This window comes from Phyllostomus hastatus, unplaced genomic scaffold, assembly GCF_019186645.2.
Source record: "Phyllostomus hastatus isolate PE091 unplaced genomic scaffold, TTU_PhHast_1.1 phas_scaffold_216, whole genome shotgun sequence".
NCBI classification, from domain to species: domain Eukaryota; kingdom Metazoa; phylum Chordata; class Mammalia; order Chiroptera; family Phyllostomidae; genus Phyllostomus; species Phyllostomus hastatus.
The window spans coordinates 137041-161324 of NW_025334018.1; the positions used below are offsets into that span (position 1 = coordinate 137041).

General features: G+C 41.5%; 1 protein-coding gene and 1 non-coding gene across 2 annotated transcripts; both read left to right on the plus strand.

Moving 5' to 3' along the window:
• LOC123804878 lies at window positions 1–105 on the plus strand. The gene has a single exon (XR_006783228.1). It is a non-coding gene; the product is annotated as a U6 spliceosomal RNA (small nuclear RNA).
• An 8238-nt stretch (window positions 106–8343) lies between these two features.
• On the plus strand, window positions 8344–12277 carry LOC123804676 (thioredoxin interacting protein). Its single transcript, XM_045817069.1, has 8 exons — window positions 8344–8860; window positions 9218–9290; window positions 9386–9533; window positions 9747–9849; window positions 9966–10222; window positions 10321–10477; window positions 10609–10760; window positions 10891–12277. The coding sequence occupies exons 1-8, from the start codon at window positions 8611–8613 to the stop codon at window positions 10924–10926; spliced, it is 1176 nt and encodes a 391-aa protein (XP_045673025.1). The 5' UTR covers window positions 8344–8610; the 3' UTR covers window positions 10927–12277.
• Window positions 12278–24284: the final 12007 nt, after the last annotated feature.

Sequence of the window (24284 nt, forward strand, 5' to 3'; positions counted from 1 at the left end):
GTGCTGGCTCCAGCAGCACATATACTGAAAATTAGGCTGATACAGAAAAGATTAGCACCCTTTCATATGGATGACATGCAAATTCATGAAGTGTTCCATTATCTAAACTTAAGAGAAACACTCACACAAGTCCATGAAGCACAGAGGGTCCCAATCAAGATGAACCCAAAGAGGCCTACCCTAAGACACATCATAATTAAAATGCCAAATTTTAAGGACAAATAGAGAATCTTACAGGCAGCAAGGGAGAAACAGATAGTAACATACAAGGGAGCCCTGATAAGGCTAGCAGCAAATTTCTTCATAGAAACACTACTAGCCAGAAGGAAATGGCAAGAAATATTGCAAGTAATGAAAAGCAAAGGCCTGCAACCAAGACTGTTCTACCCAGCAAGCCTCTCATTTTAAATGGAAGGTGAAATAAGCAGTTTCCCAGAGAAAAGAAGCCTAAAAGAATAAACTCCCACCAAACCAGTATTGCAAGACATTCTAAAGGGACTGCTTTAAGAATATGAACAAAAACAGAAGTGGGGGGGGACAACACAGGTACAAAGGGGAAAAATGGCAATGAGAAAGCACTTACCAATAATAACCTTAAATGTAAATGTATTAAACGCTCCAATCAAAAGACAAAGACTATCGGAATGGATAAGAAAGCATGACCCACACATATGCTGCCTACACAAGACCCACCTCAGAACAAAAGACCTACACAGATTGAAAGTGCAGGTTTGGAAAAAAATATTACAACCAAATGACCACGAAAACAAGGCAGCATAGCAATACTTATATCAAACAAAATAGATTTCAAAACAAAGGCCATAAAAAAAGACAAAGAAGGACACTTCATAATACTCAAGGGTAGAATCCACCAAGAAGACAAAAACATTGTAAACATATATGCACCCAACATAGGAGCACCAAAATATATAAGGAAAATCTTGGAGGACTTCAAGAAAGGTGCAGAGAACAACACATTTACAGCAGGGGAGTTTAACACCCCACTGTCAACAACGGACAGATTATCTAAACAAAGAATCAACAAAGTCATTGTGGCACTGAACAATATACTAGATCAAATGAACTTAATTGATATATTCAGAACCTTCCACCCCAAAGAAGCAAAATATGCATTCTTTTCAAATGCACATGGAACATTGTCAAAGACAGACCACACGGTAGGACACAAAACAAGCTTCAAGATATTCAAGAAAATTAAAATCATATCCAGCATTTTCTCAGATCACAATGGCTTGAAACTAGAAATGAACCTAAAGGAAAAAATTCAAAAGCAGGCTAATTCATGCAGACTGAAAAACATGTTATTAAACAATGAATGGGTTAACAATAAGATCAAGGAAGAAATCAAAAGTTTCTGGAAACAAATGAAAATGAACACACAACAAACCAAAACCTATCAGACACAGTGAAGGCAGTCCTGAGAGGGAGTTCCTAGCAATACAGGCCTACCTAAAAAAAAAAAAATAAAAACATTTTAAATAAAAAACCTAACCCTACAACCACAAGAACTGGAGGAAAAACAACAAACAAAGCCCAGAGCAGAGTGAGTAGAAGGAAGGAAATAACCAAGATCAGAGAAGAATTAAATAACATCCACAAAAAGAACAATTCAAAGGATAAATAAATCCAGGAGCTGGTTCTTTGAAAAGATAAACAAAATTGACAAGCCTTTAACCAGATTCATCAAGGAAAAAAGAGAGAGGACCCAAATAAATAAAATAAGAAATGAAAGAAGACAAATTACAACTGATACCATAGAAATACAAAGGATTGTAAGAAATTACTTACAAACTATATACTGAGAAATTTGAAAACCTGAGTGAATTGGACAAATTTCTAGAAACATATAATCTTCCAAAACTGAATCAAGGAGAAGCAGAAAGCCTGAACAGACCAATAACAGCTAGTGAAATTGAAGCAGTAATAAAAAAAAATCCCAGCACACAAAAGCCCTGGGCCAGATAGGTTCATTGGAGAATTTAACAAAACATTTAGAGAAGAACTAACCCCTATTCTGCTCAAACTATTCCAAAAAATCCAAGAAGAGGGAGGACTCCCAAACTCTTTTTATGAGGCCAGCATCATCCTAACTCCAAAACCAGATAAAGACACAACAAAGAAAGAAAACTACAGGCCATATTGCTGATGAACATAGATGGTAAAATCCTCAACAAAATATTGGCAAACTGGATTCAACAATACATTAAAAAGATCATACACCATGATCATGTGGGGTTCATCACAGGGATTCAAGGATGGTACAATATTTGCAAATCAATAGCATTGTACGTCAAACAGAACAAAAAACAAAAATCACATGATCATATCAATAGATGCTGAAAAAGCATTTGATAAAGTATAGCACCCATTTATGATAAACACTCAGCAAAGTGGAAGTAGAGGAAGCATGCTTCAACATAATAAATGCTATATATAAGAAACCTACAGTCAACGTCATACTCAATGAGCAAAAACTAAAAGCTTTTCCCCTAAGATCAGGCACAAGGCAAAGGGTGTCTGCTTTCACCACTTCTATTCAACATAGTATTGGAAGTTCTAGTCACAGCAATCAGACAAAAAAAAAAAGGCATCCAAATTGGAAAAGAGGAAACAAAATTGTCACCTTTTTCAGATGACATGATAATGTACATAGAAAATCCTATAGACTCCACCAAAAAAATACTCGACCTAATAAGTGAATTTGGCAAAACATGGGAATACAAAGTCCATATTCAGAAATTGGAGGCATTTTTGTACACCAACAATGAAATATCAGAAACAGAAATCAGGAAAAAATTCCCATTTATTATAGCAATGAGAAAAATAAAGTACCTAGGAATAAACCTAACCAAGGACATAAAAGACCTATACTCAGAAAACTATATAATACTGAAGAAAGAAATTAAGGAAAACACAAATAAATGGAAGCATATACCATGTGCATAGATTGGAAGAATTAACATCATCAAAATGTCCATACTACCCCAAGCAATTTATAGATTCAGTGCAATACCTATTAAAGTAACAATGACATATTTCACAGATATAAAACAAACATTTCAAGAATTTATATGGAACCATAAGTGACTCCAAACAGCTGCAGTAATTTTGAGAAAGAAGAACAAAGTAGGAGGGATCCAATACCTGACATCAAACTGTATTACAAGGCCACTGTAATCAAAACAGTCTGTTAATGGCATAAGAACAGACACGTAGATCAATGGGTTCTCAGAGAGCCCAGAAATAAACCCAAGTCTCTATGGTCAATTAATATTTGAGAAAGGGGACAGCAGTATAAAATGGAGTAAAAATAGCCTCTTCAACAAATGGTGTTGAGAGCCCTGGACAGCTACATACAAAAAAAATGAAACAAAAGCACTAACTTATACCATACATAAAAATAAACTCAAGATGAATAAAAGATTCAAATATAAATCATGATACGATACAAGTACTAGAGGAGAATGTAGGCAATAAAATTTCAGATATCTACCCTGGCTGGTGTGGCTCAGTGGATTGAGCGCCAGCCTAAAAACCAAAGGATCACCAGTTTCATTCCCAGTCAGGGCACATGCCTGGGTTGCAGGCCAGGTCCCCAAAAGGGGGTGCTCAAGAGTCAACCGCACATTGATGTTTCTCTCTCCCTACCCCTCTCTAAAAATAAATAAATAAAATCTCTTTTTAAAAAAAATTCAGATATCCCATGCAGCAATATTTTCACAGATAAGTCCCCAAGGGCAAGGCATATAAAGAAAAGAACAAATAAACGGGATCTCATCAAAATAAAAAGCTTCTATGTGGCTAAAGAAAACAGCATTTAAATGAAATGAGAACCAACCGTATGGGAAAACATATTTGCCAATGAAACCCTGGACAAAGTTTTGATGTCCAAAATATATACAGAACTCACACGACTCCACACCAGGAAGACAAACAATCCAATTAAAAAATAGGCAAAGGACCTGAACAGACACTTCAGCAAGGAAAACATATACAGGGTCCATAAGCATATGAAAGGATGCTCAACATCATTAGCCATGAGAAAGATGCAAATTAAAACCACAATGACATACTACCTCTCAGCAGTCAGAATGGCCATCATTAACAAATCAACAAACGAGCCGCTAGCAAGGTTTCGGAGAAAAGAGAACCCTAGTATACTGTTGGTGAGAATGCAGATTGGTGTAGCCACTATGAAAAACAGAATAGAATTTCCTCAAAAAAAAAATAAAAATGGAACTGCCTTTTGATCCAGAGATTCCACTGCTGGGATTGTAACGGGAGTGTAAGCTTAACCAGGGCATAGGCTGAGAGGTCCCAGGGTCCCCCACAAGCCTAGTTTGGGGGCTGGGAAAAGCAGCAGCATAGGAATTAAGAGTTATTTTGCATATCAGTAACAGCAGGCTAGCTTCATAGCCCGCAGAGATCCAGGGAGAAATGCATGACTTTGGCCTATGATGTAGCTGGGAGGCAGCTCCACCCCTTACCCCCTTTACAGCACCTGCAGAAGAGCTTGGAGGTGGTTCACTCTGCACCACAGGGCCATGCCTGTCTGGACTAACTATGGCAGCCAAGAAAGGTAGAGAATACAGGAGTGCTAGTAGGTGTAGCTGATCGTGGGAGGAGTCAGATATGGGGTTATGAAGGAAGATCAGTGCCAGGATTTAAACCTAGGTTGGGCAGCCATGCAGGGAGCTTAACAATGTGGTTTCAGGGCGGAGAGGGGCTCTGTTGACCAGGCAACTTAGGAAGCAGGAAAGCAAGATGTAGCAACCATATGGAGCTCTCTCTCAGAGGCTAGAAAGAAAGCAGAAGGACTCCCACCACCACCATGAGGGTGCAGTTTTGGATTAAGGTCGGGAGTCTGGCTCAGCTACAGCCTTCTTTTTCCTGAGATATGGTACCCTTGACTGGCCTGTTTGGGCAAGGGAAGGCAGGACTCTGTGTGTGTTTGTGAGTGTTTTAAAGGGACTTTGGGATTCAATGGCAACATTCTGCCATTACTGTAAACCTATATAACTTGTGAATAAATAATTCCTTTCCTTTTTACCAAACTCCGGCATTGAGAGCCACAGTTCCTAACATGACAGTGAGCAAAGAAGAACCATAGTAAAAGACCCCAGGGGAGGGGTTTGTTTCTATAACAGAATTATATCCTAATAACCCTGAAACACCAATTTAAAACAATCTGTGCACCCCTATGTTCATAGCAGTGTTGTTTACAATAGCCAAGTGCTGGAAATGGCCTAAATGCCCATCAGTAAACTGTGGTACATTGACACAAGAGAATACTACACAGAAGAAAGAAAGAAGGAGCTCCTACCCTTCGCAACAGCGTGGATGGAACTGGAGAGTATTATGCTCAAGTGAAATAAGCCAGGTGGTGAAAGACAAATACCATATGATCTCACCTATAAGCGGAACCTAATGAACAAAACAGAACCAGAGATATGGAAATAAAGAACTGACAGTGACCAGAGAGGAGCAGTAAGAAGAAGGTGTCAGTCAAGGAATATGTACAAAGGACCCAGGGACAAGAATAATAAGATGATGATTGTCTTTGGAAGCCACGGGGCAAAGGAGGGCAATGGGGGAAAACTGGGATAAGATGTCTCAACAACAACAACAAAAAAGGACAAAGAAAGGGTTTTATTTTGCTTTAGGAAGTAGGAGTCTTTTAGAGCCTTTAAATGTTTGTCACAGCAGAGGTTAAAGAATTGACTGGTAAAGGAGGGCTGAGGGTGCCCTAAAGCTTTGGCCTTACCTCTCAACCACAACCAGCAAAACAAACAACAGTCACCACTTTGTTTCCTGTTGGCATTGGAATTGAAGAGGGTGGGGAAGGAACAGGTAAAGATGATCTAACTTGCCAAACTCCTCAACTTAGCCCCACTTTGCTATTTCGCCTGCATCTGCCCTTTTTCTCCCAAGTGTTTGCACCCTGTTTTCAAGACAGGAATTTAGAAGACGTTTTCTTCCTTCCACCCAAGAACCGAGACAGAATCATCAGGGGGCAGATTTTGTCAGAATACCAGGCTATTAAGTGAAAGGTCATAAACAACCCTGTCCAGGAGTGCTCCACTTCAGAACATGTCTTGGCTACAGGCCTGGTGGACAGCTTCTGCCAAGTGAAATAGCTTTTTGACATTTAAGGGAACCCAGGGATAACAGAGCAAAGTGGCCTGTACTGAGTACTGCAAAAAGAGAAAGAAAGAAGAAACTAGAGCCCAAGAGAGGAACTTCGAGCAAGAGCGAGTAATATTAAGATTTTTTAAAACTAAAAGTTTCAGTACTTCATAGATGTGCCCAAATAGATAAATATAGGCATTCCCTTTTTTCTAAGATGTCCCAAATCAACACCACCCTGATCTATTAATACCCACTCTCCCAACCCCTCAAAACTTACCTATTTATACAGCACACACAGTTTGATAATAGTAATGTATTTCTTTGTAAGAGAAACATTTTGATATTTCACTTTATGTACACTTTCATACCTATCAAACTAAAAATTCTCCCAGAAACCATAATTCTGAATTTTAAAAATTACTTTCTAGTGCTCCAGATAATTCAGTGAATACTGTTGACTGACCCAAAACAACTCAGGCCTCATCGGTTAACTTTCTAGAACAGGGTGTCACCTCAAACCCACACACCTTAAGGATCAAAATGTTCCCTTTTTTGTTCGTGGGAGTTGATGCTGTACGTGTGTGTCTCCAACAGTCCTGGTGCCTGATTCTTGGGGGTGAGTTGTAACTTGTTAGCCTTGGATATCAACCCAGTTAGGGGGTATAAGGAAGAAGAAAGGATTCTTAACAGCAATGAATAGCCTTCTTTCTGCTGGTAGGGTAGGATTTCTATACAACTAATGCTTCTTATTTACTTCCCCATCTCAGTCTTGGGAACATCATCTTCCTCCTTCCAGCACCACACAGGAACCAGAATGGGTGGGGGTAGGGGGGCAGTTTCCAGGAATCAAAGAGAGAAGAATCCCTGTAACTCTGCATACAAGGTTTTCCTATCACATTTACAAATAAGTTCTCAGGAGTCAGCTCTTAAGACATTTCATGGCCAGCTAGGGAAAGACCCATCTGACAGATGTCAAATAACACAGGGTGAGGACTCAGGGTTTCCTTTAATTTGAACATATGTTCTAATGACCTGTCTTCCCTTTCCTTTCTTACCATTTTCCAAACAGGTCAGGAACTTTCAAAAGATAGAAAAATTCTTCCTTCAAACGGGTGTGTGACTATTTCATCCACTAACACTTTAGTTGTAAACAAGAGAACTTTCCTGCTTTTAACTAACTTGAAGGCTGGGAGGAGTGTGAGCTACAGATTTAGGTACAGACCCTTGATTAATGAGTGGGAGAGGGAATGAATGCCCCCAAAAATGTGACAGTGATTTTAAAAAGTGAAAAGAATGAAGCATCCTTTTTTGCCCCTTTCCTGAAAAAGCAGGGAGAGAGGGAAAAATAATCAGAGCCTAAAAAAACACATTAGTAAAAAAGGTCATGAGGTAGCTTTGCAAGTAAAAAGTGAAGAGATGAGGGTATAAGCTACAGGATGTGAACACACCCTTACTATTTCCGTTCCAGAGAATAGGTGCGGGGCGGGTGTTCCAGAGGGACAGCACAGGCCAACAGCCAGGTGCCTACAGCCGGGAGTCCCCAGTGTCTGAAAAGAGGGGAAAGGCCAATCAACCACACACACCCGTTTTCCAATGAGGACTTGATTGTGACAAGTTCTACTCGCCTTCACACAGCTTTTCTCGTTTTTTAATATAGATGTGGGGCAGTAGAAAGACGAAGGGGGTCTTTCTGAACAGTAACGCCTAATGTACCGTTCAAGCTCTGGAATTGTTTTTCACACGGTTTGTCACTTGTGAATAAATAAGCGCCTCTCTAAATTAATTGCCCTGGCTAAGGCGTGTCAAGAAATTCCCTCATGAGTTCATTTTCCTTTTACGTCTAAACACTGCTCCCAGCCCAGAAGCGTCTTCATCTGCCCTCCTAAAGCCACTGGCCCTGGATGCATTTTAGGGTCAGCGAGGACCTCCTTCCTCCGAGCCTAAGGGAAACCGCTTCTCCGCCGACCGTCCCCCGCCCCCTCCGCTCAAGGCAACAGTGCTTAACAACCATTTTCCCCGCCAGGAGCACTCCGTGTCCACGCACTGCTGCAACCTCGCTGATTGGCCAGTCTCCTGGTAAACAAGGTCTGGACAGCCAATGAGAAGGCTGTGCACGAGGGTAGCACGCGCTTCCAGGGCTAGCGCTCGCGGGGCCCCGCCAGCCCGGGCTACTATATAGAGCAGTTTCCTGGTTGTTAAAATTATCTTCTCGTAGCCGTGGTTTGAGCTGAGTCAACTGGCTTGCAGAGACTCGGAGCGCTCTTTCAGCTATTGGAGGAAACGAAAGAGCTTGTTTTTCTCTTGAAATCCCTTGGAATAACTAACAGCTTTAATTGTTTCCACTTCTTTTCAAAAATTGTTGAGTCTTCTGAAGAGGATAATTATTTCCGAGGGTCCTTGGATTTAGAGTTTTGTTCCTCCCACCCTCATTTCTAACTTTTGCGCCAACCCAGTTTAATCATGGTGATGTTCAAGAAGATAAAGTCTTTTGAGGTATTCTTTAACGATCCTGACAAGGTGTATGGCAGTGGGGACAAGGTAGCTGGCCGGGTGATAGTGGAGGTGTGTGAAGTCACTCGAGTCAAAGCTGTCAGGGTCCTAGCTTGCGGAGTGGCCAAAGTCCTCTGGATGCAGGGATCGCAGCAGTGCAAACAGACCTTCGAGTATCTGCGCTACGAAGACACGCTTCTCCTGGAGGACCAGCCAGCAGGTGAGTCGCCCAGTTCTTTGCCGGAGGGTGAAAGCTGTTTTGAGAAGAGATAAGAACCGAATAAAGGGATCCTATTCTAAGTATTCTAAGTTGTTCTGGTTCAGTGGTGTGTGAATTTGGTGTTGCATCCGTACCTTTTTATATTTTAACTTGCAACCCCCCCCTAAAAAAGGTCAGTTTGTCCAGTTTCTTAGGGTGGCCTGATGTGAAGGTAGTTTTGCGGGATGTTTCCTTAGCTAATTAAAAATTTTTTGTATGCCTAAGTTACTTACTCTTTGCCCAAGAATTCCTTATCATACAGATGTATTTTAAGTGTAACAAGAAACCTAACAGCTACTCACCTTTCTCTCCCTTCAGGTGAGAATGAGATGGTTATCATGAGACCTGGAAACAAATATGAGTACAAGTTTGGCTTTGAGCTTCCTCAGGGGTAGGTATAACCTAAATACATCTTTGGGCTTTTCTATCATCCCTTTTTTTGATTTGGGGGAGTATTTTTTGAATTGTTCCTTTTTCTTGACACAGGCCTCTGGGAACATCTTTCAAAGGGAAATATGGGTGTGTAGACTACTGGGTGAAGGCTTTTCTTGATCGTCCCAGCCAGCCAACTCAAGAGACAAAGAAGAACTTTGAAGTGATGGATCTAGTGGATATCAATACCCCTGATTTAATGGTGAGGTTCATTTTAAGATTCTGTTATCTTGGGTCTCAGGGATGAAAGTCACATGTCTTGGGTCTTAGATTTGGAAGTATCTCAGGGAATCAAGTCCTAAGTCATCAAGGGAGGGAAAGCTGCCTTCTCTAGGTAAGCAGTGGGAGGTAAAGAGAAGCTAAGAAAGGATCTCTAGGAATTCTCAAAACAGCTTTTAATCCCCATTCTACATAGGCACCAGTGTCTGCTAAAAAGGAGAAGAAAGTTTCCTGCATGTTCATTCCTGATGGGCGGGTGTCTGTTTCTGCCCGAATTGACAGAAAAGGATTTTGTGAAGGTAAAAGCCTAGTCCTTAAAAAATACAGACTGACGAAATAGGAATTTGTAGATTTGGGATTAGAGGCAGGAACAGAAGAAAAGTCATTAACTGTACTTTTCATCTCTCATTTTTAGGTGATGAAATTTCCATCCATGCTGACTTTGAGAATACATGTTCCCGAATCATTGTTCCTAAAGCAGCCATTGTAGCCCGCCACACTTACCTTGCCAATGGCCAGACCAAGGTGCTGACACAGAAGTTGTCCTCAGTTAGAGGCAATCATATTATTTCTGGAACCTGTGCATCATGGCGTGGCAAGAGCCTTCGGGTACAGAAGATCAGGCCTTCTATCCTGGGCTGCAATATCCTTCGAGTTGAATATTTCCTGCTGGTGAGTGGGTGAGGCTGGAGAGAGAAAGTAGTTCATATGAAAAAATTGCAGTAGTGTTTTTTCCAGATCTCTAATCGAACTGCTTACTTACTTTCTAGATCTATGTTAGTGTCCCAGGCTCCAAGAAAGTCATTCTTGACCTACCATTGGTAATTGGCAGCAGGTCAAGTCTGAGCAGCCGGACCTCGAGTATGGCCAGCCGAACCAGCTCCGAGATGAGTTGGGTGGATCTAAACATCCCTGAGACTCCTGAAGGTGAGCCAGACCTAATGTCTTGTTTTACTCTCCAACCTGGTTGGGTTTGTGAGATTGCAAAGGTCAAGCATTTCTGGGCCAGGTTTCTTACCGTTTGTTTGTTTTCTTTCCTCTTTTTTTCTTCTCTCTAGCTCCTCCTTGTTATATGGATATTATTCCTGAGGATCACCGATTAGAGAGCCCCACCACTCCTCTGCTAGACGACACAGATGGTTCTCAAGACAGCCCTATTTTTATGTATGCTCCTGAGTTCAAGTTCATGCCACCACCTACTTACACTGAGGTAAGAATTGTCATTTTACCACGCTACCTTTGTCCTAAGTCTTCAATAGGAAGTTGACTTGGATTGGTAAAGTGGGGTTTTCTTTTAATTATTATCCAAACTTAAAATGGTATTTCTTTCTTCCTCCCAGGTGGATCCCTGCATCCTCAACAACAATGTGCAGTGAGCATGTGGAAGAAAAGAAGTAGCTGTATCTGCTTGTTTCTTTTCATCTCTTCCTGGACTCTTCCGTTTCAGGGAGTCAACAGTCTCCATAAGTGGGGGTTGGGTCCACCCCAGCCTCTGATTTCCCAGTGTAAGAGGTGACCAGCAGGCAATCTCCTGGGCCTTGAAGAGGGTGCATACTCATCCTCAGCCAGTGAGATGATATGTGATTCAGGGTGTTTACTAGATGGGTTTTAAAACACTCTAGAAAAATTTAGGCCCATCCTGTTTTCTCAAATTTTGAAAATTGAGGTATATTCAGTAGAAATGGCCTCTTGGCATGGTCTTACCAAGGTTTGTTTGGAGGAGAATATAGATGTTGTTATAATGATATCAGATCTTGAGTTCCTTGCTGTGTGGAACAGAGCCAATTTAAGAGCAAATTGGGAAAATGAAAATGGGGGGAAAATCATATTCAAAACTTTGGGAAAAGGGGGTTCTTAACATTTTTGCCTTTATTCGTACATTTATAGGAAGGAAAAAAGCACTCCAGAGCTGATTTAGTCTGGACTTTGGAGAGCCTCTTATGTGAATTAAAGGGAAGAAGCTCTAAGGGTGTCTTTTGCTAAGAATATACTTTAATCTGGCCTAAAGTATTAGTAAGCCCTACCAAAGGTCTTACAGCCATTTTTAGAGCCTATTGCACTGTGTTTTCCTGTTGAAAATGTGGGAGAATGTGTTTTTCTTTTCATGTGAGTCCTTGGAATTGATTCTAAGGGAATGTTTTTAGCACTTTAGTTTCTGTCATTTTTTTCTTTTTCTATCAAAATGTAAGCTAAAACTGGTCTTACTATGTCCTTAGGGATAAGCACAAGGACAAATTTTTAAAAAAGTTGCTTATTTTGAGATTTCATCCCATGTACAGAATTCTATAATTCTGACACTCATATGAGAAGGGTTACTGGTATCAATCAGCCTTTCCCACTGTGACTTTTTCATACCTAAGGAAAAACTCTAAATCAAGATGCCCCAACACTGATCAGAGCCTTCAGACATTGCCATGAGAAACTGGAGGGCAGGTCTTCAAAAAAGTCCCCAGGGCTTCCTTTTCCTAACCAGTGTTAGGAGATGGGGGATGTTAAGAGTCCCTCTCTCACTACAGTCTTTAGCACTTTGTTCCGTCCTGTGTTAGAGCACTGAGCTCCACTCTTTTGTGAGAAAGTGTGTGGACTGAAGGTGGTTTTTTTTGTGTGTGTATCTTTTTGTATGGTAAACTATGTATTTTGTACTTAACCAGATGGATTTTCACCCCAAGTAGGGGTAGTCTTTGTAAAAAAAACAAAATAAAAATAAAGGTTTTTTAATGGCAAAAACTGTTTTCCTTGTCTGTCAGATGGCGGTGGAGAACTTACTAGAAACTGCCTGAAGTAGTGTTTCTCCCCTGCTTCACAACTCATTCTTGAAAACCCATAAGAAATATTATCTATTGACCCTAATGAATGTAGTCAGAGTGTGGGTCTGGAAAGGTGTAGAGGGAAAAAATTTGAGCTCTATTTAGCCTTTTCCAGTTCTATAAAGAGCTGGCTGGGCCCTAGCTGGGGTGTGGCTCAGAGGTTGAGTGCCAGTCTACGTACCATGGGTTGCCAGTTCAATTCCCAGTCTAGAGCACATGCCTGGGCTGCGGGCCAGGTCCCCAGTAAGCAACCACACATTGATGTTTCCCTCTCCTTCCCTTTTCCTCTCTAAAAATTAAAAACAAACAAAAAAAAAACACAAAAAACTAGCTAGGATCTTCCAGTGACCTAAGCTAGTTTTCTATATCCACAGCTAATCATTATTAAATTTATTGATTTTGGAGTGCATGAATTTTTTGATGAGCTCTTGAAATACAGGGAAATGAGGTTTTTGGTGGGATTTGGTAGGAAAGGTTTATGTTCCCATATTTTATAACTTGGCTTTATCATAGTTTCTTCCCAGTGTAAACCTGGTTTTCATGCAACAAGACTATTATTCAGGACTTAAGGATTTAGAGTTGTATTAAATTTTTGAAGGCTGCTCCTAATATTTTTATCTCGGCAGTTTGTAGCACAGTACCTATCCAAGCACATAATCATAACTCAGTAAATGTTTGCTGAATATTCAACCCTACTCATCCATTAGGATGTATGCTTCAGCAGTTCCTATTTCTTCCTTGTAGGGTATTAATAGATTACCACATAATTCCACCTCTAATTGAAATTTTTATTATTTCTAAAGGAATGAGTAGGATGGGAAACCCTGAAATGGCAGGGGTTAATGTACTTTTTGATTTCTGGCTCATTTAAACTTGTAGACAGATCTAGTCCTGGCCTTTATTTGGGATTTGGCTTTACTGTGGACCTCTACATACTAATTCCAAACCTCAGATTTCTGGAAATCCACGAAGTCAATGTAAATTGAAGAGAAAGTGAAATTGAAAAGATTCTTCATTTCAGTCTTTGTGCTAGTCTTTCATTCTCAGCGCTTTTCCTCTTTTCCTGGCTTTCTTTTGTTTTTCCTTACCAAGGTGTCAAAGTTTATAGCCACTTTTTGGCCACTCTTTATTGCCACTGTGACTCTCACCTTTACTCTTACCCCTGTGTCCTTAACTTCAAGAATCTATTGGCTCCTCCCTTTTTCAAGTCTGTGACCAGGAAACTAGGTCAAAGTTAATGGAAAAGTTTTTACTGCAGCTGGTTCTCCAGGGACTGGAGAGGTGGAACAAGAACCAAGAGCAAGCCAGAGGGCAGAACTAAGGGATGGAGAGACCAAGGAGCACAAAACTCAGTTGTTTGTGTACACATCTTGCTACTGGTAACTAATTTGAGAAGGGGATGACAGGGAGCAGGCGGGTAACATACCCAGATCAGCTAGAGATAAAATCCTCTAAGAGCCAGAACATATGCATACCCTCCTGATTCCTTCATACCTCAAATCCAGCACTTCCAATAGAACTTATTATGATTACAGAAATGTTCTGTATTTGTGTTAATATGGTAGCCACTAGCCAGCCACACATGGCTATTGAGCTCTGAAATGTGGCTACTGTGACTGAAGAACTGAATTTTTATTTTTAACTTAATTTAAATGTAATAAACTCCATGTGATTAGAGACTACCATATTAAACAGTGCGGCAAAATCTTAGGAAGGAAGGAAGTAGCTACTGCTGTTACCCAGAAGAAACTCACCCTTCCCTTAGAGTGTAAAAGTCCCCACTGGACTTCCTTTCGATTTCTACACACAACTTCTAACTCACCTCAGGTCATTTACTGTATGTAGGTTTGCTTAAGTACATTTCCCTGGGTACTGGCCCAGCTGTTTCTCCACTGAGGTGGGCAGATATTTGGGGTCTTCTTTTCCCATGCTCTTTTCATATGTCTTTCAATTTTTTAAGTGCTATAACTTCTATGTACAGCTATTAGAGGAGATCCAGTTCTTAGTATCATATATTCATTAGGTCCAATGTGGTATAGGAAGAATTGAGAGAAGACAGAAAACTATATAAAGAAAGGAAAAAGCTAAAGAAAGTAAAATGAACAAGGGCAGGTACTTGACCAAGCAGGGTCCATGGCTACCTTGATACCTCTGAACAGACTGGAAACACAAGGATGTAGTAATTTGGATTGAGGCATTGGGAGGCAAAAGTGTGGGGAGAGGATCTGACCAAGCATCTGGTCAATAAAAACAATCACATGGTAGCTGAAGAATATGAAGTGGGGTGAAGGAGTGACTTTTGTCCAGTTCTTTCAACAGCATACAGACCTTGTCCTGGTGTTCTTTCCTTACACCATCTCTAAGTGATAGAATGCATAAGGTAGATAAGGAAAATATTTTACTGCCCCTTCAATGGCCCAGACCCTGTCCCAAGCATCCTGACCTCAATAGTTCTGGAGTGGGAGAGCAGAAACCTTTGTCTCATTGTCTCTTCTGTTCCATATCCACCTCTATTTCCTAAGCTAAAAAAACTCCCTCTCAGAGATGGCTGCAGATCCAGGGCCACAGGTCCTGACCCAAGAGATAAATCTGTAGCCTAAAAAAAATGTCAAGGATTAGCCTTCCTATGATATTAAGGAGAAATAGTGTTACTGTACCGTACTAAAGGGGTCCATTCATCTGTGTACATCAAAGCCGAATAAGACATGGACAGGACTTTGCAACAAAGAAAGTAAGGGTTCATTTTTAGGAAGTGGTCCTCACTGGGAAACAGGTTAGCTAATGCTCAAAGACCTGGCTCCCCATGGTTTCCAGGTTATGGGTTATATAGGAGAAAATATCAATTATGGTGATTAAGAGAGGGTCATGGTCAAAGTTGTGGCATTTACTAATTGGTCAGTGCTAGAGTAGGGGGTAGTTGATCACAGCATCTGGTCCTGGTGTCAGCCATGGCATTGCATTGTCTTTTCTGGGCCTGGGTCTGAAACACAACTGAGGCCTAGATATTACCTTTAGTTTGATCAATGTTAGAAATTATCAGACCTCATTGTCCTTACAGAAAATCCAAAGACACATGAAATGATGTTCAATATCACTAGCTATCAGAGAGATACAAATTAAAACCACAATGAGATACCACTTCACACCAGTCAGAATGACCATCATAAACAAAACAACAAACAACAAGTGTTGGAGAGGATGTGGAGAAAAGGGGTCCCTAGTGCACTGTTGGTGGGACTGCAGACTGGTAAACCACTATGGAAAGCAGTATGGAACTTCCTCAGAAAACTAAAAATGGATCTGCCTTTTGACACTGCAATTCTACTGCTGGGACTCTATCCTAAGAATACTAAAACACCAATGCATAGGTTCCAAAAGAACCTATGCATCCCAATGTTCATAGCAGCACAATTTACAATAGCTAGATGCTGGAAGCAACCAAGATGCCCATCAGTAAATGAATGGATCAAAAAACTATGGTACATTTACACAATGGAATTCTATGTAGCAGAAAGAAAGAAGGAGCTCCTACCCTTTGCAACAGCTTGGATGGAGCTGGAAAGCATTATGTTAAGCGAAACAAGCCAGGCAGTGAAAGACAAATACCATATGATCTCATCTTTAACAGGAACCTAAACAACAAAACAAAGAAACAAGCAAAATATAACCAAAGACACTGAAATAGAGGACAGGCTGAGAGTGACCACAGGGGAGAGAAGAGGGAATTTCAGGGGAAAATGGGTAGGGTTCACGGGAACAAATTTAAAGGACACATGGACAAAAACTGGGGGAGGGTGGTAATGGGAGGGAAGTGGGGAGGGTTGGGAGGGTGGGCGGGATTGGGAGTAAAAGGGAGAAAACTGTACTTGAACAATGATTAAAATAAAATTTTTTAAAAAAAGAACCTCATTGTCCTGAAGGCTTAATAATTAAGGGATATGTCCTGCAAGGGAGAAAGAAACAACAGGTGAGTCAGGATGTCATTTTAAATCAAAAAGAAAGGAGAAAAGGTAATGTTAAAGAAAGTTTTTACTGGGTTACAATAGTATATAGTGCAGTGATTTTCAACCGTGTGCCACAAGAATTTTTAAAACATGCAGTACCTGACTATTTAGTCAGAGACACTGACATCTTGTACCTTAGATTGTTAAATAAGAAAATAACAACCAACACAATAGTCATTGGGTATGAATGAATCACTATTATACTTATTTTTTTTGTCAGATGAGCAAAAAATATATTTTTTGGTGTGCCATAAATTTTAGTAATTATGTGTGCTATGAGATGAAAAGGTTGAAAATTGTTCATACAGTGTGGTAGTGAAGCAAATATATCCTAGATGCAAACTTTCTAAATTCAAATCCTATTTCTACCACTTACTAAGCTGTATGACTTTGAGCAACTTGTTTAACCTCTGTGCTTGTTTACCTGTAAAATAGGAGATAATAATAGTACCTACCTCAGAAGATTATTGTGAAGATTTAAAAAATGTATGTGAGGTGTTAGAACAATAGCAAGTGTTTATTATCTTAAATAAAAAGGAGGCATATCCTCCACCACCACTACTGACACCTTGATAAGTTCATTCCCAACCATATCCCCAAAATTGTTCTTCCTCTTTAAACCTATCAGAAGTAAGGCCATTATTTCTTTCTTCCTCTTGATTCATTTTCTGTGTTTGGGAAACAAAACAGTCTGAGAGGAAGTCAGTGTATAGAAGCTGACTCAGCCTGGAGTTCATTGTGGTAGAGGACAGGGAGCCTACTGTTGGGATTCCCATCCCCAGTCCAGGATAGGGCTTCTGCATACCTTTAAGTCTTCTTGCTTCTTCAATTTCTCATAACTTCAGTGTGCTTCTCAGGCCTCTGAAACCTGGAAATTAACTGAGTTTTCTTAACTTTTTCATATACAACTCGAGAAGAAAGCTGTCCACCATTGGAGTGATAAACTGAGGAACAAAGGGTGCTGGATATACAATGTGGACACTATAAAGTATTTTCAAACTCCTTATTTAAAGGTAATGCATCTCGCCCTGGCTGGTGTAGCTCAGTGAACTGAGCGCGGGCTGGGAACCAAAGTGCCCCAGGTTCAATTCCCAGCCAGGGTACATGCCTGGGTTGCAGGCCATTACCCCCAGCAACCACACATTGATGTCTCTCTCTCTCTCTGTCTCTCTGTCTCTCTCTCTCTTTCTCTCTCTCTCTATCTCTATCTCCCTCCCTTCCCTCTCTAAAAACAAATAAATAAAATCTTTTTTAAAAAAAGATAATGCATCTCATTATATTTTTTTCCCCTGAGGTAGACTAGACTAAGCAGCACAAAAACCAGTGAAGTGTGGTGGTGGCTTGTTTAGCCATGGCAAGAATTAAGGCTCAAGACCTTTGCAGCAAGAAGGAGTGGAGCTGTCCTACCTGCACATCACCAAAGTGACAAGTAGCCCAGCTTTTAAGGTTTCTAAAGATCTGAGAGTTCCCAAATCCATTGCCTGTGTTCTCACTATCATTAACAAGACTCAGAAAGAGAATCTTGGGACATTCTGCAAGGGCAAGAACTACAAGCCCCTGGATCTGTAGCCCAAGAAAAGCCTTTACAACTCAACAGGCATGATGAACCTAAAGACCAAGAAACAGCAGAAGGAGCAGCTATGTCCACTGTGGTCAAGGCCTGAGTATCCAGGCATCAATAAAGCACAAACTGACTGGAAAAAAAAAGGAAGGAAGGAAGGAAGGAAGGGGAAAAGAAAAGCAATTCCTAGCTGGGTGGTTCATACACCAAAAGGTCGTGGTTTCACCCTTGATTGGGGTGCTGGGGTGCTTATGGAAGGCAATAAATAGATCTATGTTTCTCTCTCATATCAATGTTATTTCTCTCTCTCTCTCTCTCATTCTATTCCTAAAAAAAATCAATAAACATATCCTCAGGTGAAAATTGAAAAAAAAAAAAACAATAGAGGTGAGCCCACTGATGAAGCCCAGTTTAGCCTATTTAGACTATTCCTATTTTGTCCTGTCCTTTCATTTGGCTGGACCCTGCTGTTCTCACTAGTGGGCTTGTTATATAAGTCTAAAAGAATGAACAGACTCTGAAGGCTGGGATTTTTCTGACTACTAAATTATTGGTTATCTCCAGGCAATGGAGTGATGGGAAGAGGAAAAACATGGGGACATAATTGTGAATCCCACGTGCTTTGAGTCCTGGGATGTCATGAAAAGTCTATTCTCACTCATAATTGGGCGATGGAGCTGCTGACTCTCTCTACAAGTCAATCAAATAGTTAGTAAACAGGTTCTTGGAAATGTCTGGCTGGGTGTCCAGCTTGAATATTTTTAACCTCCTGGACAGATGGACAGAGGAAGGATTTCAATTGCTGGGAGGGAAGGTAAGGTCAGGGGCGTGAGAACTGTGTTTCCCTTGTATGGTTCTGTGGCTAAAGACCCCTCCTACTCCACTTCACCTGTCTAAAGTCTGACTTCCTCCTTCATCTATCCAGACTCATAGCTAATCCTTCCTTTGCCTCCTGTTCTCCCACTTCCTGGACTTTCATGCTTGACTCACCTTCCAACTCTGACAAAACTTTGGTTTCCATTCCAGACCACAAGATGGTTTTAGCTCCATATCAGTGTAGATCAGGGGAAGGGTGGTTGGGCAGTGACCAGTGCCTTCTTTGCTCCCCAGGAGAAGGGTGTAGACTGCCAGTGGTACCCAGAGGCTTTTCTTCTACCTCCCCAAGCTGTCCTGTGGAAAAGCTCCAAACTCTCCTGCAACCTCATGCACCTCACTGCCCCCAACTCCTGGGAACAGAATTCAAGAATTTAGGAGCCCAGATTTGGACCTCATATTCCTTTGGAAAGTAAAGAAATGTTAGAGATCAGAGTCAGCAAACTGGGGGCCCATAAGTGGAATCACCTTGCAAACATTTAGAAATCTGTACTGTTTCTTTCTAAAAATGTGAATTGCTTATAAACATTTAAAAACCAAATTTTCACTAAAATCTACTGTTCTGGCTTCTTTTAAAAAGCAATCTTATTTGGTAACACAGAGCCCACATGGCATTTAAGCATCAACCTGCTGGAGCTGAAGGGGCCAGACAGGCTCTTATTTGCCAGTTCTCACCACTCCCTATTGCATTACACTCACCTGCTTCAACTCCTTTCTTTATGCCTGCCTGACACTTGTCTAGTGGTCACCTCTGCTCTAAGTAGAACTTTCCAAATATTTCCTCTGAAGGACCCCTAAGATTAGGGAAAGTGAACCATTTTCTCCAGAACTTCCAGAGCAGTCCAAAGTAGCCTGTCACAAGTCAGAAATGCCTTTAAAGTATGTATTATAGCTTTAAAAAGTGGAAATTTTTATTTATGCTATAGAATATATTTATGTAGTTTTAGTTTAAAAAAATTACCTCCCCACCAAATCTTAAAAGTAAAATTGAGCCCTGATTGGTGTGCCATCATCTTACACACTGAAAGGTCATCAGTTCAATTCCTGGTCAGGACACACGCCTGGGTTGTGGTCCAGGTCCCTGGTTGGGGGTCTGCAAAAGGCAACTGGTCAATGTTTCTCTCACACATCATTGTTTGTCTCTCTCTTTCTTTCTCCCTCCTTTCCCCTCTCTCTAAAAATAAATAAATAAAATGTTTTTCTAAAAGACTACAATTGATACTGTGGAAGGTATGCTATGTGTAGTATGTGGCTCCAAACACTCCTCACCACATCGCCTATGAATAACCCAATTTAAGCAGTACAATGCAAAAGACATGAGGCAAAGAGAAACATGGGAAACCAGACATGGGGAGAGAAAAAGAATCTCTATGACAATAAAAAAGACTCTGAAAGGCAAGCTCTTTCTCTAGTCCTAAGTCATCCCTTCTGACCTGGCCTGGGCTAGTTCCTGAGAAGTTTGTAGATATCCCTGATATGTCTGGACAGGTGTTAGAGTGGTGGCTCAGAGTGAAAAGCAAGTTTCAAAACAGAAGCCAGGCCAAGTAAGGGAGAGGTGAGGGGCCAAGAGCAGCCAAGTGTGGTCAGACAGGAAAGAATGTCTAGGGGCCAGGGAAGAGGCTTGGGGACAGGGAACTGAGGGCTATGAAAAGGGCTGATCAGCATTTGCCCTTTCTCCCACTAAGCCCATCTTTGTTTCACTTCTTCTTACTACCCTTGCTTGAGAGAAATGAGGTAAAAAAGTTACTTTGACCACCTTAGGTGAGGGAATTTTTTTTTTCTCCAGAATGGTTGCATCTCTGGCCATAGCAGACCATAGAAGGATGAGTACCAGGGCTTGCTTCCCTATCCAAATGAGATTTTATCTATTCCCTCCAAGATAGAAAATACTCCAAATCATTGTCCCAGATTTAGTTGAGTTCATTTCCCCTACCCCTTCTGTGAGGAATTTGAGGCAAAGACAGGTCTAACTCATCTCTCTCCTATTATAGTACTATCTATCAATGCTGCCCTATGTATAACAAAGAATGTTAGAGACAAAACTTGGATATTTTCTCCCTTGTCCATTGTACATCAAGAGAAATGGAATCACAGGATGAAAAAGATTCAGGAAGGCAGGGGTACTGGCTTTGGGAAGTCCAGCCCACAGCTGAAGATCCTGGAGAAGAGGTTTGAGAATAAATAACAGTCCCAGACTTAGAAGTCGTGGGGACACAGACTCTTTCTGCATTGGTCAAGACTGAGTCTGAGGAAGTCCTGGATTCTGTCCTCCAAAGTCTTGAGTTCCCAAGGTTCTTGCACTTGCCCTATCAGTTAGCGTGGGATCATTGTCTTCCCAATGGCTTTCATTAGGGTTCCAGGGGAAACCTGGGTTCCCTCCAGGATACAAAATGTCAAATTAAGTCCTGTTGGGGATAAGGCAAAGGATTTTCTGAGGTAATACTGGGAAGCTAGAGCTTATTTCTAGCTTCCTGGTCCCAAATAACCTTGGGGGTGAAGTGAGCCTCACTAAGGGAAATGTTAATGGAGAACAACAGGTCTGGCCAGATTAACTAACTAAGCTACAGCATTCCTTTCCATCTCATTTCTCTTCTCTGTCCTCTAGCCAAACATTATATGTAAGGAGAGATACAGAGGATCTCACCACTGCTCCTTCCTCAGTATAACATTTCTTGGTGGCCTGCTTGATTTGAGCTCTGGCTTGCAGATCATGACCGTGAACTATGCTGCAGGGCTTGTCTCCTTCTTGCCGATCTTCCTGCTACTTGAGTTAAAGCAGGTTCATGGAAAAGACTGGTTAGATGCCTGATGTATCTTTAGCTTGCCCAAGCTGAAAATAAGATGGGGAAGTCCAGCAGATGGAAAGAGTTCAGCAAAAGCTGAACATGTCCTGACCTTTGTTCTCAGAACCATTCAGACTCTTGCAGGTGAAGCCACATCAGCTTGAAAAGATTCCTAGTGGGCATTCTTATCCAAATTTTGTTTCACACATGAGGAATTTGAGTCTTGGAGGCTTGACATAACTTTCCAAAGAACACAAAACTATGGACTAGTGAGAGTAGGACCATAAATCAGTGCTTTGCCCAGTTGAGATGACAGCCCTTCACCATGGTTTTGTTCTTAACCAAACTATGCCTACAAGCCACCCTGCTTTCCTTTCAAATTTCAAACAGCAGTAAAAATGAATTGAGGAAAGTAATTAATTTCTAACCAACCAAACATGTTCTGCCCATCTGACATTTGACACTCCAATTTTCTTTGATCTCTACCCCTGATCTTCTAAACTGCATGTTTCGTCCAGGTCTCCAGTTCAGCTCTCTCAAACCACTTGAGACCCTGAAGTTAAATTTGCAGACCCCACTTTCAAGCTTTCTGTCCAAGTTGAGAGGGGACCAGGAGGCTAAGAATATAGAGTAGGAAAAGATAGGATTCTTGTCAGAAAACCGACTCTGCCTAAGCCAGTGCAGCCCAGGCTGTGGCCATGGGAGCAATCTGTTCAACATAAGCAGGCCTTAGCAAGCACATAGTACAGGCCTGAGCAAGGACCGCATGGGTCTTCTCTAAATGTTTGTTAGCAGTGCCTCAACCCCTAACCTTTTTCTGAGGCCTCTAGAGGAATAGCAGCCCTGACTGTTTACCAGGCTTAGGCTTCAACTTCAGCTGGCCTGACAGAGCCTATGAAAAGTAGGGTAGAGGTCAATGGAAACAGTCTAGCTCGTGCCTGGAACTGCTCTGGAATCTGGGGAAGTTTCTGAGTCCCATGCCTCTGGCTTTGTTCAGCAAGGTCACCTGCCAGGAGAGCAGAAAGCCAGACAGGAAAGAGTTCAAGAATGGTCTGATCTTTCTGATACTTTGTTTTTGAGGCAGTATAACTGATCCCATATGGTCACTCTAAACTTTGTCTTCCTTTCCTCCATTTCTCAACAAAATATGTGTGTGTATAGAGGTCAGGGTGGGGTAGGGGAGCAGGGATGTATTCCACTCCTCTTCTACTGTCTCTTGTCTATAATCTTCTTTGTTCCCATTCTTTTAAGTTCCCAAGCTGGCATTAAATGGGACTTAGGGAATTGGCTGTGAACCCCAACAAAGACAGAGATATAGCTGACCAGGTGAGGACTTACGTGTGTGTATGTGTAGGGGAGATGGGCAAAAGGAGATTTTTCAATGTCTTTTAGTTTTGTTTCTTGCTGATTTCTTCTCAGCCATATAGTGTAACTGGGCAACTGCAGTGACAGGTTCTTTCCCCATTCCCACTCTATTCACAACACCTCCAAGAGCTAGAAAAGGAAACACATCAATCATCACAAATTACTTAAGAACTCTGGAATGTTCTGTTTCTATTCTGGTTTCCTTCTCTGGTCTCTTGGCTGTTTCTACTATAACACCTACTACTGCACCCATACCAGGCTTTTAAGGGGCTTTCCCTCAATGGAGTCACAGCCCCTATTTATTCTTTACAATGGAGTCAGAAATATCTAACATTACTTCTGTCATTTGATGCTGTAGATAATTCAGTCAACCAGCCTGATTATGGTTGGGGAATTCCTTGAAGCTTCTCCTGCATCCCATCTTTATGGTTTTCAAATATTCAGTACGGTTGCTATCTGTGCCTGCCTCCTTATTCTGTCCTCTGGAAAGGCAGCTAGCCTGTGACTGCTGCATGTCAAGTGACTGGAACCAATCAGCTCTTGTAGAACTTCCTCAGAAGCCAATCAAACATAGGGAAGTGACCTCAGCCAAGGGAGAGCTATGTGGCTGAGAAAACATCTCTCAGAGCTGTGAATGTCCCTAAGTCATCCCCCTCCTCTGCACCCTCCTTACTTCCTGTAAAGCAACACCACCTCTTCTCTTTCCTCCAAAGACAGAAGAGAGAAAGGCTAACTAAATTCCACAAAGAACCAAAAGAAAAACTGCAACTCAACCACACAATGGCTTCTAGAATTGGAGAATAGAATATTCAGGGGGCTCCACCAGCACAGACATATTTTTCAAAGTGGGGTCTCCAGGGCCTGGAAGACAGTGACTGTGCTGAAGAATAATCAGTACCTCCTCCCTATTTTCTCCCACACCTGGCTTTCTTGATTCTCCCCACAAAAAATAGCTGCAATCATTCTTTGTAAACATGGACAAGATCAAGGTCAAGTGTGGGAAAGAGAGGGCCTGTGTTCCTATGAACACATGTGAAAAAGCACAACCCTGTGCCTGTGGCCTGCGGACCAGAGGCTCAGAAGTCAGCTGATCTTAGGGTGTGAGCTATTTTTTCCTACTACTCACTCTTCACAGCCCTGCAGATGAATTTCCTGAATGTTCCTGGGCAGGGCTAGATTGGGAGCATATGTCCCACCATTGTGGTGGGAGGGAAGGGGCAAAAGATAGGAAGGCTGTAACCCCCAGGGTGTCACACTGGACACTGACAGCTAAGGAGAGAATGGTTCAGCTAAGCACCCCCTTCATTTCTCCAGCCCTCTCCCATTAGGCCTCACCCTGAA